The sequence below is a fragment of the Salvelinus namaycush genome, chromosome 3 (genome assembly GCF_016432855.1).
Source record: "Salvelinus namaycush isolate Seneca chromosome 3, SaNama_1.0, whole genome shotgun sequence".
NCBI classification, from domain to species: domain Eukaryota; kingdom Metazoa; phylum Chordata; class Actinopteri; order Salmoniformes; family Salmonidae; genus Salvelinus; species Salvelinus namaycush.
The window spans coordinates 31691921-31710570 of record NC_052309.1 but is presented as its reverse complement, the minus strand read 5'-3'; the positions used below and the strand labels follow the sequence as shown (position 1 = coordinate 31710570).

Below are 18650 nucleotides of genomic sequence, written 5' to 3'. Positions count from 1 at the left end.
GAGCGTGGGGGACAGTGAAGGGCTGGACCCCCTTTAGTGACAGTCAGATTTATATGCCCTATAAAACACTCCATTAGAGTACTGGCTGGCATTTTAAGGCCCTTTAAAGAGGCACGGGGGTATGAAACAGTAATATGTCATCTACACTAATCAGCATACTCAAATGGAATACCATCATTTTCTGTGTGGAGAAATATGATTAGGGATTGGGATGGGCGTAATTGTTATACTTCATACTCTGTCATACTCCAAACCAGCAGGAAACTGCTGTTCCCGTTTTCCCTGCTTTTGCTCGTCATGATTCCTAAGGATACTGTAACTGACGCCCACCAAGGGGTAAAAAAAAACATTATAAACTGGGTGGTTCGAGCCCTGAATGCTGATTGGCTGACCGCCGTGGTATATCAGACCATATACCACGGGTATGACAACTTTTATTTTTACTGCTCTAATTACATTGGTAACCAGTTTATAATAGCAATAAGGCACCTCGGGGTTTGTGCTATATGGCCAATATACCACGGCTAAGGGCTGTCGAGACACTATGCTGCGTCGTGCTTAAGAACAGCCCTTAGCCGTGGTATATTGGCCATATACAGCACCTCCTCGGGCCTTATTGCTTAAATAACTCGCCAAAATGGAAATCAGTATTGAAGAGGACATAGCCTCAAAACACAATTAACAGAAAACATAATGAACACGGTATTTAAGAAGGGGCATAATATCGGATTCAGCCTCGAATAAACCTTTTCTCTGCCAGCCTAAGCTCTACTGGAGTCCCTCCCGCTTCTTCCTCTGCATAGTCTTAATTAGAGCTGGAAAATAAATGATCCTGTGTGCTCAGTCAGTACACACCTCCCTCCCAGTTTAAAACTCACTAACACACGTTAAACAAATACACACACCCTTCGTCTTCCTCAATCTAAATCTCACTAATACATGCTAGCAGCTACACGCCGTCACGCCCTGCAGTCCTGTTCAACACGCCGTCACGCCCTGCAGTCCTGTTCAACACGCCGTCACGCCCTGCAGTCCTGTTCAACACGCCGTCACGCCCTGCAGTCCTGTTCAACACGCCGTCACGCCCTGCAGTCCTGTTCAACACGCCGTCACGCCCTGCAGTCCTGTTCAACACGCCGTCACGCCCTGCAGTCCTGTTCAACACGCCGTCACGCCCTGCAGTCCTGTTCAACACGCCGTCACGTCCTGCAGTCCTGTTCAACACGCCGTCACGCCCTGCAGTCCTGTTCAACACGCCGTCACGCCCTGCAGTCCTGTTCAACACGCCGTCACGCCCTGCAGTCCTGTTCAACACGCCGTCACGTCCTGCAGTCCTGTTCAACACGCCGTCACGCCCTGCAGTCCTGTTCAACACGCCGTCACGTCCTGCAGTCCTGTTCAACACGCCGTCACGCCCTGCAGTCCTGTTCAACACGCCGTCACGCCCTGCAGTCCTGTTCAACACGCCGTCACGCCCTGCAGTCCTGTTCAACACGCCGTCACGTCCTGCAGTCCTGTTCAACACGCCGTCACGTCCTGCAGTCCTGTTCAACACGCCGTCACGCCCTGCAGTCCTGTTCAACACGCCGTCACGCCCTGCAGTCCTGTTCAACACGCCGTCACGCCCTGCAGTCCTGTTCAACACGCCGTCACGCCCTGCAGTCCTGTTCAACACGCCGTCACGTCCTGCAGTCCTGTTCAACACGCCGTCACGCCCTGCAGTCCTGTTCAACACGCCGTCACGTCCTGCAGTCTGTTCAACACACACTCTCTCTCTCTCTTTCCTTCCTCTGCTTCTTAGCACCTCTTAACAGCATGCGCGTGGTAGAGTGGTAATAGTAGGGATTCTATAGCTGCTCCGGTTCAAAGCCTGATTCTCTGTGGTGCTGTAGGAGAAATATGGAGGGGAATAACTCACACTTTATGACCCCAGTCGGGTGAGGATCGGGCTGGGACAGAGGTCATTCATAGACCTAACGTTTACTCAGACCCAACCATCAAAGACTCATTCAACGTGAATGAATGAGACCTCATAGCTGCATCCACGATGGTGAAAGCATGCTCCTATGGGAGGATGTCTGTGTTAGATAGAGAGAAAAAAGAAAGTGCATGATCAAGTGTGTGAAAATATGTGCAAGCGTTAAAGTATGCATGTGTGTGTGAAGGTGTGTATTATACTGTGATTATGAGAGAGGTACAGATGTGTAAACACAGGTCAATGTGGCTCTGTGTGTGTAAACTGAGTATCAGTGTATTTTGAAAACCAAGAGTGTGCAGCACTTAGCTGAACAAACCAATTTATGTAATTTAAATATAAGAAGCAAAACAACCCAGCCTACTCTCCCTCCTTTCCTCCTCTCTCTCAGATTCACATATCAGACCTGCAGTGCGGGAGGACTCAGAAGGACTCAGCCAGGAGGGGTGTGTGGACAGGTCTGGGATCAGCTGAGATCAGCTGATATCGATGGGGTAAAGCTGAAGGGATTTCTGCCTGTAATCCAGGCCTGATCCTGGTTCAGGCTGCAGTGTCAGGAGAGACTAGCAGAGGAGATATACCTGTCACTGTCAGCTCCAGCCATCAGAAGCAGCGAACGCTCTTTATTGACCTGTCTAAAGCAGACCTGTTCAAATACTAAGAATGGTCAGGGATTTGCCTGTGAAGCTCAATCTATTTTAAATGATTTCAAATGATACATGAAATGATTTCAAATCGTATTTGAACCCAGGTCTAAAGTGCTGCTGCAGACAGAGTTCACTCCAGCCCTGATCTTGGATCCTTTGTTCTAGTATAGCACCACGGTTTTGTCCTCCTTTATCCTGCACATCAATTACTGCTGTTGCTCAAAGTGCTACCAGTGCAGAAATATACAAACCTAGTTTCCTCGGTCTAACACTGTGTATTGCATGTTCACAGACATACACCTTGAAACTCCCACCATATTAAGCAGTAGAGTGGCGAATGGTTACCAGCACATTGATATAAAAACAGGCATAGACCAACTGCCTCTGTAAAAGACCTGTAGCACCGGGGATAAAAACAGACATAGACCAACTGCCTCTGTAAAAGACCTGTAGCACCGGGGATAAAAACAGACATAGACCAACTGCCTCTGTAAAAGACCTGTAGCACCGGGGATAAAAACAGACATAGACCAACTGCCTCTGTAAAAGACCTGTAGCACCGGGGATAAAAACAGACATAGACCAACTGCCTCTGTAAAAGACCTGTAGCACCGGGGATAAAAACAGACATAGACCAACTGCCTCTGTAAAAGACCTGTAGCACCGGGGATAAAAACAGACATAGACCAACTGCCTCTGTAAAAGACCTGTAGCACCGGGGATAAAAACAGACATAGACCAACTGCCTCTGTAAAAGACCTGTAGCACCGGGGATAAAAACAGACATAGACCAACTGCCTCTGTAAAAGACCTGTAGCACCGGGGATAAAAACAGACATAGACCAACTGCCTCTGTAAAAGACCTGTAGCACCGGGGATAAAAACAGACATAGACCAACTGCCTCTGTAAAAGACCTGTAGCACCGGGGATAAAAACAGTATCTCCTAAAAAAAGAACCTTCTTCCTCCAACGCATGAGTCATGGCCTAGAACCTGAAGCAAAGGCATATTTACAACAGCAGCTGTGATTGTGCGTGTGTGTGTATATGCATAAGTGTCTATTCCCCAGACAGAGGAGTCAGTCCAACTTGAAAGAGCAGTAAGCTGGACCATGCTTCTCCTCAGCCTGGCGTTCTGGTGACAGTAATTGCCATGTCTAATTAGGTAGGAATGTGTCAGTAATGAGTCTCACCCCGGGTTCCCAGGTGCCCTAATGAGTCTCACCCCGGGTTCCCAGGTGCCCTAATGAGTCTCACCCCGGGTTCCCAGGTGCCCTAATGAGTCTCACCCCGGGTTCCCAGGTGCCCTAATGAGTCTCACCCCGGGTTCCCAGGTGCCCTAATGAGTCTCACCCCGGGTTCCCAGGTGCCCTAATGAGTCTCACCCCGGGTTCCCAGGTGCCCTAATGAGTCTCACCCCGGGTTCCCAGGTGCCCTAATGAGTCTCACCCCGGGTTCCCAGGTGCCCTAATGAGTCTCACCCCGGGTTCCCAGACGCCCTAATGAGTCTCACCCCGGGTTCCCAGGTGCCCTGCTGAGAGGATCGTTAGTCATATCCAACCTCTACCAATGCAACACACTCTGGGTATAGGGTGCCCTTAGACACAGATCTAGGATCAGCTTACTATCACCAACATCCTCACCTCAACCATTAGGGGGGGGGGAATGCAGAACTGGCTGAGATCTGTGTCTAGGGGTAAAACTTCTCAGAACAGAACAGCAGAGGGAGCAGTCTCAGACTCTCAGCTACACCAAAACACCCCTGATAACAAACAGATCTGTTATCACACACAGAGGTATATCATCATGCCCATTCACTGGCTTTGCACCGAGGGGACAAAAAGAGCAGAGTGGTAGACGTGGAAGGAGGATGAGAGGGTGAGAAAGTGGTGGGAGGGGTGTAGTGTGTAAAATCACTGTGGTATCTCACACACACGCAGTACTCAGGGCAATAACACTGTAGCTCCGCACCAACAGTAAATTATCCCTTGTACCTAAATCATTCATTTAATGCATTTCACTACCAGTCTGTCATCTAATAGCATCAGCACAGAGCAGAGAGGCAGTGCTTTAGCTGAAGCTACAGTACGAGTTAGGTGTACACAGCGAGACCTTGTCAGTCCCGTAAGACCATAGAAAGAGATAGAAAGAGATGACAACAAACACAGAGAGAAAGAGGGAGTAAAGAGAGCAAAAAAAGTTTAGCAATGACAGAGAAAAAAAAAACGGGACTAAGCTGATAAAAGAAGAGTGAGAGAAAATAACAAAAAAAGAGGACAAGAAATTAAGTAGGGACCTTTTGTCTGAGGAGCTTGCTGCGTACGCGACCCCATAGCTTGGCCCCGGTGTTGGTGTGCCTCTTGATGGCTGAGGAGGGGGTTTCAGGCTGCTGAAGCTGCTGCTGGTTGTTCTGCTGCTGGTCCACCACACAGCAGTGCTGCTCCAGCCGCTCACACACTGTGTTCAGGTTCACGTCGGACACCAGGACCTCCGTCATCCTACCGGAGACTGTGTGCAGGGGTTAATATGAACTAACTAACAGGGAGTAAAATCCCAAAGGTATCCACTCCCTGAGTGGTCAGATCCAGCACTGTCCAGAAAAACCTCACGTCTAAGGTTGGGGATTTGTCTTCTAAATGTTGAGACGAAAAAAGGTCTCCCTCAGTTGATGTTCATTTAAGAAAAAAGGTGAAAATGTCCGTTTCAAATTTTAAGATGAGGCAATAAGGAAGGCACAAGGTATGACAGGCAGTTTCAGTCCGTGAGAACAGAGAATCCTGATATGGTTTTCAGTCTTCTTCTAAAGCCGGAGAATTCCACACTGGTCCCTCTCTGGGATGTCAAGATTATTCCACACTTTGCTTCTGCCAGCATCTCCACAGCTCACAATCTGATTTCCAGTAACGCAAACAGAGACACGGAGCACAGTGTGAGGGGGAGCGCGAGAGAGAGGAGGGATGGTGGGAGAGAGGGGGGGGGAGCGTGGGCAGAAGGAGGGGGAGTGAATGAGCTGCTGCCGTCACCAGCCCTGTTTCTCCAGATGTGAGAACACACCTCCAACAAACTGAGAAAAAGAAAGAGATTAAGAAAAAAAACTAGAGAGAGAGAGAGAGAAAGATGACAAACCCTGTTGTGTGCCTTTCCTCTTAGCGTTCATGCATGTCATAATTTCCCACAACTGGTAACCAATCAAGGAAGTGAGTAAAAGAGGGAAAGTAAGGAATGTGAGGGAGAGAGAGAGAGAAGAGGGCAATGTGACTGAGACAAGAGGTTGATTTAGACCCCATCTGAACTGGGACCACATTTCAGCTACATGTAATGGAACCTCAAAGAACAATATGACATTTCACAATATGACATTTTGAAGGGTGAAAAAAAGGTACTAAATGGTTCTCACACTGACACACCCTCTCGTAATCTGACAAGCACATCAGCTCTCTCCCTGTGTGCATGTTGCCATGTGTTTTCTCCACGCTTCCACACTCCACTGAGTCCTCCGCCCATTATGTGTGTGAGTTTATATCAGTTTGTGTGTGTTAAGAGTGGGATTCCACTCCCACTCCTCCAGCCCCTCTCCCCTGCCCCCCTGTCCATAGGGAGATGCAGGGATAATTGACCCCCAGTGTTTCCACTATGCTAGTTAACCCCTTACCCCCACCACCCTCAGCCGTCCAGACACATATCAGGGAATCCTTCATATGGGTTTTTCTATAAACTAGGGTACCAGTGAGGATTTCCTACAATGGAAAACTTGTTACAGCTGTTAAGTCATTGATAATAATCTGCTATTTTTTTTTTTCCATCATTACATTAAGATAAGGGGAGATCATAGCTATATTCAATAAAATTCACGAGTTGATTTAAAACCCTTTATCACGGTTGTTGTCTTGACCAATGACCTTGAGCCTTATTGGATGGGCACTTCTAATGTAACTCTATGGCAGCACGAAGGGTCTTGAATTTTCGAGCTCTACTCTTAGATTTGGTGGTGACGTAGTGTCCCCATAAGTGATAGAACACTGAGCCAATCACGGCGCAACTAGAGAACATTACGAACCCCTACGCTTCGTATTTTCCGCTGGTTGCCCCACCACAGAAAGAACTGAGCTAGGCTGAAACACCTGCATTTTGGAGCTGCCTTACTCAAGAAAGCAAAAAAGAGACCATGTTTGTTTGCGGCTTTATTATCTCAATTATATATATATTTTTTACATTGTTTGCCAAAATAACATGCAAAACAGGCAACCCCCCCCAAAATAAAAAACGTAGCCAAATGTGGGGCTCAAAACAGGCTCTGAATGACAGGTCGCCACTCCTCATTCGTTATGCCGGTGAAGACAGTTGTTCCTGGATCCACTTTGGATCTACTATCCCAGGCGAATTGAGGTTGATCATCTGCTGTTGTCTGCTTGATTTACAGTAGGGTTTTAGATTTAACAGCGAAGGCATCAAGGTAATTAGTTTATGTTTTCATATGTTTTTGTGCCTTGTATTGGTCTCCTGTGCGCAAATATATAGGATAGACTAATGCACCACACCCAAAGCTCTTCCTATGAATTATTCTGATATAATATAATCCTAGACCTGTGTTGTATAGGTTGAGTTATGGGCCAACTTGCATATATTACCTTATATTCCTCTAAGTACACACGTGGAAATGCTTAAAAAATAAAAAAATGTTTCAAACCATTTTGAAATGTTGATCCCAATGTCACACATTGGCCCCATTATTTATAGAAAGACCCATATACAATATATTATCTCCAGCCACTCTGGAGACTACTACAGTGAATCAGAATCTACTCTCAGAAAGCACAACTCGGGATACACAGTCAGACATGGATGATGGATGGTTATGCTGCAAGCTTTGAAAGGGAATAGTATATTGTATAATGAATGGATCGATCCAGGAAAGCCATGCGTGTCATAATTTATCTGGCTCCATATCTATTCTCCATTTATTTCTATGAAGGAGAAAAGGAGAACGACGGAAGGCTGCATTTCATAGCGTAACAGAGACAGATTGTCTCCTCTCCACAACAGTAGCTATGTATGGTCACACAGACCCCCTATGCGCTCCATACTGAGGCTGACTGCTATCTTCAGATAGCAGCACGGAGTCATGGGAGGGGAACACAGAGAGGGTACCAGGCAGATAACACACATGTCATATATGAAAGGAGGAATGCATGCATTGATTGCACAAATACACACAGTAAGATGAGAATCATTCTGAAGCAAATCAGAATAGGCTCTTCCCACAGCCATTATGCCTAGAGACCCATCAGTTTGGTCAAAGCAAGATTAAATCAAAACGAATGTAAGCCAAAAGGCAGGGAGAAGATAGGCCAACTACTCGGTTCAGTACAGTACTTGATCACTGGTATTTCCATTCAAACAAATGTTCACTCTCTCAACAACTCTTATCACAAGTTAAACAAAGCCAGTCAGTGTTGTCAGCCTTCAGCCTGAACTCAATATGATGTCATACATGACCGTGACAGACCACGGGGGTTACGTGAATGACATCTTGTAATGATGATAATAAAACTTTGTTCCGATAGGAGATAGTTAGCGCCCTTAACTGTGAGTATGTGCGTGTTAGGTCTATCTGTGCTTCGGACGGATGGGACTAACTCCTCGTCTCTGCCTGGCTCTTTGCTGTTTTCAATCAGGGGGCTGACCGTAGCAGTAGGAACTCAGCCTGGCAGGGTATTTTTGATTTTTTACTCAGGATTGTAAGCATGAAACATGTATACAGTCTGGTGCATCATTTCTTGGAAAGAATGTCTGGGAACCTTTTATAATTATATATATATTTTGGGTGATTAAGGGAGTCCTAGTCACTTGCATTTTTTGGGGCAGACAACTATGGCACAGCACGAGGCATAGAAACAACATGAACTCCTCAGCCACACTGCTAGATAGTAATGCAAGATTCCACTGTATATTCAATGAAAACCAAAACAATTCACTGAATCATTCCCCATATTCACAATGTATTGGCACAGAGATAAACACCGAATGAGTTTGACCTGAATCCATCATGGTTGCAATCCACCGTGTCCTCCTGCTGTGAATGAATAGCAATGGGCCTTTAAAAAGATTTGTCAGTTCTAGCAGGAAGTCTCCACCTCAGTCAACTGGAACAATCAGCTCCCATTAAATCCCAGCTATACTGGAAGACATACTGGGAGCACTAGAGTCAACTGGCTGTTAGTGTTCCACTGCTTCTCTTTCAACTGTCAACTGTCTCTTCTTCCCTCTGATCAGCCAGACAGCATCAACAACAAAAGGCAATAGATCAGCACCTCTTCCTCTTTTTTTAGAGGATGTCTAGTTAGCCGTTACCCTGCATTGTCTCAAAGGCTTTTTTTAGAGGATGTCTAGTTAGCCGTTACCCTGCATTGTCTCAAAGGCTTTTTTTAGAGGATGTCTAGTTAGCCGTTACCCTGCATTGTCTCAAAGGCTTTTTTTAGAGGATGTCTAGTTAGCCGTTACCCTGCATTGTCTCAAAGGCTTTTTTTAGAGGATGTCTAGTTAGCCGTTACCCTGCATTGTCTCAAAGGCTTTTTTTAGAGGATGTCTAGTTAGCCGTTACCCTGCATTGTCTCAAAGGCTTTTTTTAGAGGATGTCTAGTTAGCCGTTACCCTGCATTGTCTCAAAGGCTTTTTTTAGAGGATGTCTAGTTAGCCGTTACCCTGCATTGTCTCAAAGGCTTCTTTTAGAGGATGTCTAGTTAGCCGTTACCCTGCATTGTCTCAAAGGCTTTTTTTGTCTTTACTGTACTGTACTTCAATGGGAAGTCACCGTCTAAGAGCGATGATGAGAGATTCTATGTTCTTTAAATTCATTTAAAGTATCTGAAGAAAGCTTGGGTTAATTTCCTCTACTGTTAAGGAGTGTTTCTGTTATAAAGGCTGGGGTGTACATATACACATAGGATGATAGAATAGCTTTCTGTGTCCATCAGATGATATAGAATAGAACATGTAGGTGTTTGTTTATCTGTGTGTTTGACAGTGTTGTCTTCCACCACACAGCTTCAGTATAAGGAACATGGGGCTGAGGGGAGAGCAGATCCATTCATCAACATTGCAGCAATATTCTTTCTTGAAGATTGACAGTACAGTTAGTCCATCACTCCAAATTACAATGACATCACACACACAAACACACAGAATTTCACTCAACAGTACCCAAACACACATACTCCTACTTGCCGAAACCTATTCAACACCCCCCCTCCAGTATTTCCTCAAGGCTTATTTATGGAGTTAATGATATGTCAAAATAATGACATGTCTACATCATCTATTCTGCATTATGTGGGATATGCGGAGACCCTGCTTTGGCAGAATCACACACACACACACTTGCGAGTTTGTAGATGCTCACACACAAACACTATAATGATGTCAGGTCCTGGAATGTGTGTAAAGCTTTGCTTGGAGAGAGGTAGAGACAGTCACTTTACCCCTACCTACCTACGCAATTACCTGGACTAACCTGTACCCCCGCACATTGACATAGTACCAGTACCCCTGTATATAGCCTCGTTATTGTTATTTATTGTAAAAACATTTTTTATTGCTTTAGTATATTTTTCAAATTATTTTCTTATTATATAAAGAAAAATGCTAATATTTACTTACTTACTTATTGTTGGTTAAGGGCTTATAAGTAAACATTTCACAGTAAGGTCTACCTACACCTGTTGTATTCACCACATCTGACAATTAAAGTTTGATTTGATAAAAAGTGAGGGGGGGGAGCGAGAAAAAGAGAAAGAAAAAAATAGGAGAGAGAAAGAGAACAAAAAAAATGGGAGCCTACAATATGTCTGGCCATTGCTGAGAGCCTTAGTTCTGACATCATTGTCAGGCCTGTGTCTTAATTATACACTGAACCAAAATATAAACGCAACATGTAAAGTCTTGTTCCCATGTTTCATGAGCTGAAATAAAAGATCCCAGAAATGTTCTATACACACAAAAAGCTTATTTCTCTCAGGTTTTGTGCACAAATGTGTTTACATACCTGTTAGTGAGCATTTCTCCTTTGCCAAAATAATCCATCCACCTGACAGGTGTGGCATATCAAAAAGCTGATTAAACAGCATGCTCATTACACAGGTGCACATTGTGCCGGGGACAATAAAAGGCCACTTCAAAATGTGCAGTTGTGTCACACAACAATGCCACAGAGGTCTCAAGTTTTGAAGAAGCGTGCCATTGGCATGCTGACTGCAGGAATGTTCATCAGAGCTGTTGCCAGATAATTAAATGTTAATTTCTCTACCACAAGCTGCATCCGTTGTTTGAGAGAATTTGGCAGTACATTTTTATTTATTTTATTTATTTCACCAGGTAGGCCAGTTGAGAACAAGTTCTCATTTACAACTGCGACCTGGCCAAGATAGAGCAAAGCAGTGCAACAGAGTTACACATGGGATAAACAAACGTACAGTAAATAACACAATAGAAAAAGTCTATATAGAGTATGTGCAAATGGCATGAGGTAAGGCAATAAATAGGCCATAGTAGCGAAGTAATTACAATGTAGCATATAAACACTGGAGTGATTGATGTGCAAGTAGAAATACTGGTGTGCAAAAGAGCAAAAAAAAGTAAATAAAAACAATATGGGGATGAGGTAGGTAGATTGGATGGGCTATTTACAGATGGGCTGTGTACAGTTGCAGCGATCGGTAAGCTGCTCAGATACCTGATGCTTAAATTTAGTGAGGGAGGTAGGCCAGTTGAGAACAAGTTCTCATTTACAACTGCGACCTGGCCAAGATAGAGCAAAGCAGTGCGACACAAACACAGAGTTACATATGAGATAAACAAACGTACAGTCAATAACAGAACAGAAAAATCTATTTACAGTGTGTGCAAATGTAGTAAGATTAGGGAGGTAAGGCAATAAATAGGAAATAGTGGCGAAATAATTACAATTTAGCAATTAAACACTGGGGTGATAGACGTGCAGAAGATGAATGTGCAAGTATAGATACTGGGGTTCAAATGAGCAAAAAATAACATGGGGATGAGGTATTTGGGTGGGCAATTTACAGATGGGCTATGTACAGGTGCAATGATCGGTAAGCTGCTCTGACAGCTGATGCTTAAAGTTAGTGAGGGAGATAAGTATCCAGCTTCAGTCATTTTTGCAATTCATTTCCAGTCATTGGCAGCAGAGAACTGGAAGGAAAGGCGGCCAAAGGAGGAGTTGGCTTTGGGGGTGACCCGTGAAATATACCTGCTGGAGCGTGTGCTGCTATGGTGACCAGTGAGCTGAGATAAGGCAGGGCTTTACATCGCAAAGACTTATAGATGACCTGGAGCCAGTGAGTTTGGTGACGAATATGTAGCGAGGGCCAGCCAACGAGAGCATACAGGTCACAGTGGTGGGTAGTATATGGTGATTTGGTGACAAAAAGGATGGCACTGTGATAGACTACATCCAGTTTGCTGAGTAGTGTGTTGGAGGCTATTTTGTAAATGACGTCGCCGAAGTCAAGGATCGGTAGGATAGTCAGTTTTACGAGGGTATGTTTGGCAGCATGAGTGAAGGATGCTTTGTTGCGAAATAGGAACCCGATTCTAGATTTAATTTTGGATTGGAGATGTTTAATATGAGTCTGGAAGGAGAGTTTACAGTCCAACCAGACACCTATGTATTTGTAGTTGTCCACATATTCCAAGTCAGAACCGTCCAGAGTAGTGATGCTAGACGGGCGGGCGGGTGGGGGCAGTGATCAGTTGAAAAGCATGCATTTAGTTTTGCTTGCATTTAGAGGAGTTTGAGGCCACGGAAGGAGTGTTGTATGGCATTGAAGCTCGTCTGGAGGTTTGTTAACACAGTGTCCAAAGCTGGGTGAAAAGTATACAGAATGGTGTCGTCTGCGTAGAGGTGGATCAGAGAATCACCAGCAGCAAGAGCGACATCATTGATGTATACAGAGAAATTAGTCGGCCCGAGAATTGAACCCTGTGGCACCCCCATAGAGACTGCCAGAGGTCCGGACAACAGGCCCTCCGATTTGACACACTGAACTCACACCGCACCCACCCGCCCGACTAGCATCACTCTGGACGGTTCTGATTTAGAATATGTGGACAACTACAAATACCTAGGTGTCTGGCTAGACTGCTAGACTACCAGACCATGTGTATGGCGACATGTACAGTAGGCGACCGGTATGCTGATGTCAACGTTGTGAACAGAGTGCCACATGGCGGCGGTGGGGTTTTGGTATGGGCAGGCATAAACTACAGACAACGAACACAACTGCATTTTATCAATGGCAATTTGAATGCACAGAGATACCGTGACAAGATCCTGAGGTCCATTGTCGTGCCATTCATCCGCCGCCATTACCTCATGTTTCAGCATGATAATGCACAGCCCCATGTCGCAAGGAACTGTACACAATTCCTGGAAGCTGAAAATGTCCCAGTTCTTCAATGGCCTGCGTACTCGAGACATGTCACTCGTTGAGCATGTTTGGGATGCTCTGGATCGACGTGTACAACAGTGTGCTCCAGTTCCTTCCAATATCCAGCAACTTAGCACAGCCATTGAAAAGGACTGGGACAACATTCCACAGGCCATAATCAGCAGCCTCATCAACTCTATGCGAAGGCGATGTGTTTCGGTGCATGAGGCAAATGCTGGTCACACCAGATACTGACTGGTTTTATGATCCGCGCCCCTACCTTCTTTTAAGGTATCTGTGACCAACAGATGTATATCTGTATTCCCAGTCATGTGAAATCCATAGATTAGAGCCTAATATTCTTTTTTTATATTGACTGATTTCCTCTCATGAGGAAATAACTCAGTAACTCAGTAAAATCTTCGCTGCATGTTGCATTTATATTTTTGTTCAGTATAGACAACCAGGGTGGCACAGTTAGCCTCACAGCCCTCTATAAAGACTTCTCCATTATCGAGCGGCTCCATAAGAGACAGATAGGCTCAGCCCAGGACGCAACTCAGTCCTACCTGCGATTCTTCACTTGACTTTCACACTTTATTTCCAAACGTGTATGAAGTGGCCTTAAAACAACCCTGGGCTGTTTTGTGAATTAGCATTAATTGATTCATTCCATTGGCAAGTACAGCTTGGATTCCAATATGAAGAATCTCGTTCTAGAGTAGAAACCAAACATGAGGGCTTTGAACTGACATCCACCGGTAACATGAACCGACACACTTTTACAGCTGGACGGTGTTTCCTCCAACACATTGGTGCGGTTGGCTTCCAGATTAAGCGAGCAGTGTGTCAAGAAGCAGTGCAGCTTGGCAGGGTCATGCTTCGGAGGACGCATGGCTTTCGATAGACGCCTCTCCCGAGTCCGTAGGGGAGTTGCAGCGATGAGACAAGACTAACTACCAATTGGATACCACGAAATTGGGGAGAAAATGGGGTAAAAATAAAAAATACAAATACAATTCCAGGTCAAACCATCCTAGAGAATAATAGTGTAGTTAGTGCATCCATCACAGACATAGCAGGAGAGGCATTCCCTTTAACCAGATTATGAAATACATGTGATAAATGAAAACACAGGATCATAACTCATGATGAAATCTAATGAAAGTGGAGATGCTTTGGGGTTATTAAGATTCCTCGTAAAAAAATGACTGACTACACTGGATTCATCTATGGGTCATTGTGAGGTGTGTGTGGTGTGTGGTGTACTGTGTGCGTGGAAGGGGTGGGGCTATGGGCAGTGGTGGAGGCCTATGATTGGTGGTTGTGACAGCCTGGTAATACAGATAGCCATAAGCCATATCCTTGGCGGATAATTCAATCAGCTTTAATTCTCCAATACCATGGTAGCCCACCTCTATAAATATCACTCCTAAATTACCCCCCTCCGCCATTTTCCCTCCTTCCTATCTTGCCTCATTCTTTTACTAAAACTGTACACGAGGGGGGGGGGGGATAGATACTGCTGTGCTGCTCAGAATCACAATGGAATGACAGCTGGGGTTTGCAGGGAGGGGCAAGGGTAAGGTGTGTGTGTGTGAGTGTGTGTGTACACATACATGCAGGCTCAGTATGTGTGTGTGAGTTCATGATGTGCGTGACCATGTGTCAGGTCTTTCATGTGAAGGGGAGCCCAGGGTGAGAAGCTGACAGCCCAGAGGGGGGTCTTCCCTGGCTGAGCCCTCCTGCTTTCATGTGAGTGGACTGGGGGCAGAACTCAGATTAAACACTATCATCACTACAGACTCTTCGAACAAAAGGAGCATAGAGCACTCACTGTCTCTGAGAGCGGATGGATGGGAAGCAGAGATGTGAGGGAAGTGAGGGATGGAAAGGCTGGATGGGGAGAGAGGGGGCATAGGGAAGGTTGTCAGGGGGGGTTGCGTCCTGTGTCTGTTCACAACCCTGACTGATCAACCCACTGGGGGGAGCTCACCTTCAACCACGCCGTTGCCATGGAGACGATAGTTGCACTAGTGCACGTACGGGCTCTGTTAGATCAATACGGTGCTGCTGCAGCGAAACACCACATGGTGGTGGGGTGACGGAATCGTACTGATGCAAGACCCGAGCTAGCGGTAACGAGGAGCGGTAGCTAACGATCTCTGTGCTTGTCTGGCTGACAAACCTCCTGCTTCATATACAGAACGACTGTAGCATAGCTAGTTCTCCCTTACCCAGGAGAGATGGCTGAACAGCATAATGAACATGGAAGATCATCTTTAATTCATAGGAAGTGCTGGTGATGGTTATGGTGCCTGGCTGTTCTCTAGTTTAAGAGCTCTCCAGGAAAGGCAGTGTTACTGGGGGATGCTGTGGACTCTCGGTGTGCTGGCTACTGTGGGGGAGTGCTCAGTCATGCTCAGTTAAAGTGGAGCAGGTAGGCTAGCCATTTTGGGGGGTTTATTGGTAGAAGTCAGTCGGCAGGTAGCCTAGCGGTAAAGAGCATTGGGCCAGTAACCGAAAGGTCGCTGGTTCGAATCCCAGAGAGGAATAGGTGAAAAAAATCTGCCAATGTGCACTTGAGCAAGGCACTTAACCCACATTCCTCCTGTAAGTCGCTATGGATAAGAGCGTCTGCTAAATTACTAAAATGTAAATGAAAAAATGTGTAGCACTACATAATGTATACGTACATACATACAAACGGTGTTCCCCCGGATCTCAGTGGTTTGTTACCCACAGACCAGGCAGGGGACATGGATGGGAACAACTCACTGACACAGAAGGAAGGAAACCTGAGAGAAACTACTCTAGATTTGTGATCTAGATTTAATGTGTGGTCGTCATGGGTTTAGTGGAGCATAAGGTCACCAGGTAAAACTCAGAGTACTGGCCAAAACAATATGATCATTTCATCATCTCCAACTAAAATGTCAATCACAAGAAAATAAATGAACCCAGGTGAATTTTGCCAAGCTTTTAAAAAGATACCGACAGCCTTTATGGTGAATACATTCCTGCTGCTGTCCCTTGTGTTTGAAACATTGAGTCTGTGGTAGTAAAAAAGATATGAAGCAGTCAGGACCTGTGCCCTTTGACCTACTCCTGAAATGAGATGGAGATCTGAGTGGAGTTCCACCTGTTTAAATAATTCAGTCAGCCGGCCAGTCAGTCAGTCAGTCAGCCGGCCAGTCAGTCAGTCAGCCGGCCAGTCAGTCAGTCAGTCAGCCGGCCAGTCAGTCAGTCAGTCAGCCGGCCAGTCAGTCAGTCAGTCAGCCGGCCAGTCAGTCAGCCGGCCAGTCAGTCAGCCGGCCAGTCAGTCAGCCGGCCAGTCAGTCAGCCGGCCAGTCAGTCAGCCGGCCAGTCAGTCAGCCGGCCAGTCAGCCAGCCGGGTAAATAGATGTGTGTGTTAGGCCTCAGCTGCAGCCATAACCACCACAAACAGCTGGAGAGGTGATGGTGTGAGAGAGGAGGGAGGGAAGGAAAACATGTCTCAAAAAAAGAATGTGGTGCTGCTAAACCTTAAAGAGGGGAGAGCAAGGTCACAAAAAGGTCTCTATATAACTCTAGTTCAAAGGTCAAAGAGAAGCTAAAAACCTCATTATCGTCATCATTGGCAATGCCCACCATTAAACAAATCATGAAAAGGTCAGTTCCGCTTCACAATGTGTAAAAGCCATCAGTTCCAGGCTGTGTGAAACAAACATCTATTTCCCGGTGAGAATAACAGAGGAAAATCAATAGCCACTCCTAAAACAGCCCTCCTGATGTAGCCATACATCCAGCCAACCTCTACTTTAACATTCCACGAACCCAGGAGGCAAAAGCAATCCTCCTTAGGCAGATTTGTAGCTCCACACTGAGCCTGACACTATAACCTATAACCCAGCCTGAACCATTATGGCATCCATCTGATGTTGAGTAGCAGTCCTGGTGACCTTGGTCCTGTGGTGCTGTCTATCTTGGCCTGGCCTCTCTGAGCTGTTCTTCCAATATAAACACAGATCAGGTTACTAGTGTTGGGAGAAGGCAGATATTGGCAGCAGGCTGTATGATAATCATGTTGCTGAAACAGCATGTTGTTCACTCCATGAAGACAGTTGAAAACTTCAGAGGAACTGCAGAGGACGTAGGAACGAATTATTCAAAATAGTCACGCACGAGTACATTAAATCTCCTCCTGTCAACAAACCACTTTCAAGTCCATCAATAAGCTAAAATCCCACTTGTGATTTTGAGTATCAAAATGGGATGTCTTCTCCTTTCCCTCTCCTTCCTCCTATTCACAGTGAGGAGTGTGGTCAGTGAGCCCTGGCCTTTCTCCAGCCCCACCATTATCTCTCCTCCCAGTCTTATGGTCAGAAGCCTGCAGCAGTTCTATCTACTCTACATCTATACTCCATTCAAAGATGCCCACTCTCTCCGCACTGTAGGGCATTCTCGCTTTCTCGCCACACTCCTCAAAAACCTCAAAATCTATTACACAACACACTACATCCTTCAATGTTCTCTGTGTCTCTGAAATAGACATTAGTACAGTGAAAGCGCCCCCACACCCACTCAGCTCTTTGAAAGTAGCAAATACCCACTCTAGTCATGTGAACTGAATAACGTTGTTCCTGCCGGGTGCTTAGTTTAAGAGTATATTCAGATGAATTCAGCACGACAAGTTTGTTACGCAAGAGAGAGGGTGCTTCAAGCAGGGAAATGTAGCGCATAGTGAGTGTCTGAAAGACGCACAAGGGAGAGAAAAGTTTGCAATGCTTTTTTGGATAATAATTCTAAAAAAATTGAATCAAATGTTATTGGTCACATGCTCCAAATACAACAGGTGTGGACTTTACTTACGAGCCTGTTCCCAACAATGTTAAAATTACAAATATTTGCTAAATAGAAAAGATAAACAATAACGAGGCTACTGAATATTCAAGGATTACCAGTACCGAGTCAACGTGCAGGGGTACGAGGTTGTTGAGGTAATTGAGGGGATATACAGTATGTACAAATGTGTAGATAATTTTTTAAAATGTATTTTCACAGTTTAAAACCTGTAGTGCAGGTGTTCATTGGTTGTGGCATGTTAGAGCTTTAGAACTGTTTGTCAGTGTGTGGGGCAGCCATGCTCGTCATAGAGACCAGTCAGGTGTTTCTCCACTACAGCCTTGGTCGTACCATTTACTTCATACCCAGTGCCATAGAGTCCTGGAAACATGCTGTTTAAGACACCCAGTACCCTTCGACTTCCATGTCAGGAAAGAGGTGGTGCAAGAAGGTCAGTTACAGTAGTTACCTCACCATACCTCATCTCCCAGAGGGCTGACAGGTAAAACAGTAGTTACCTCACCATACCTCATCTCCCAGAGGGCTGACAGGTGAAACACAGTAGTTACCTTACCATACCTCATCTCCCAGAGGGCTGACAGGTGAAACAGTAGTTACCTCACCATACCTCATCTCCCAGAGGGCTGACAGGTGAAACAGTAGTTACCTCACCATACCTCATCTCCCAGAGGGCTGACAGGTGAAACACAGTAGTTACCTTACCATACCTCATCTCCCAGAGGGCTGACAGGTGAAACAG

At 45.5% G+C, this 18650-nt stretch overlaps 1 protein-coding gene across 3 annotated transcripts in view; it reads right to left on the bottom strand.

Annotated features, from left to right (window-relative positions):
• Positions 1-18650, bottom strand: part of abr (ABR activator of RhoGEF and GTPase) — a 222573-nt gene that overhangs the window by 16147 nt on the left and 187776 nt on the right. Inside the window, exon 1 of one of the 3 annotated variants that reach the window (XM_038975589.1) lies at positions 4918-5530. The exons of the other annotated variants lie outside the window; for them this stretch is intronic. Coding sequence (XP_038831517.1) covers positions 4918-5118 — 201 coding nt within the window. The 5' untranslated portion in view covers positions 5119-5530. Of the gene's footprint in view, positions 1-4917; positions 5531-18650 lie in introns of those variants that run through there. 3 annotated transcript variants of the gene reach the window in all.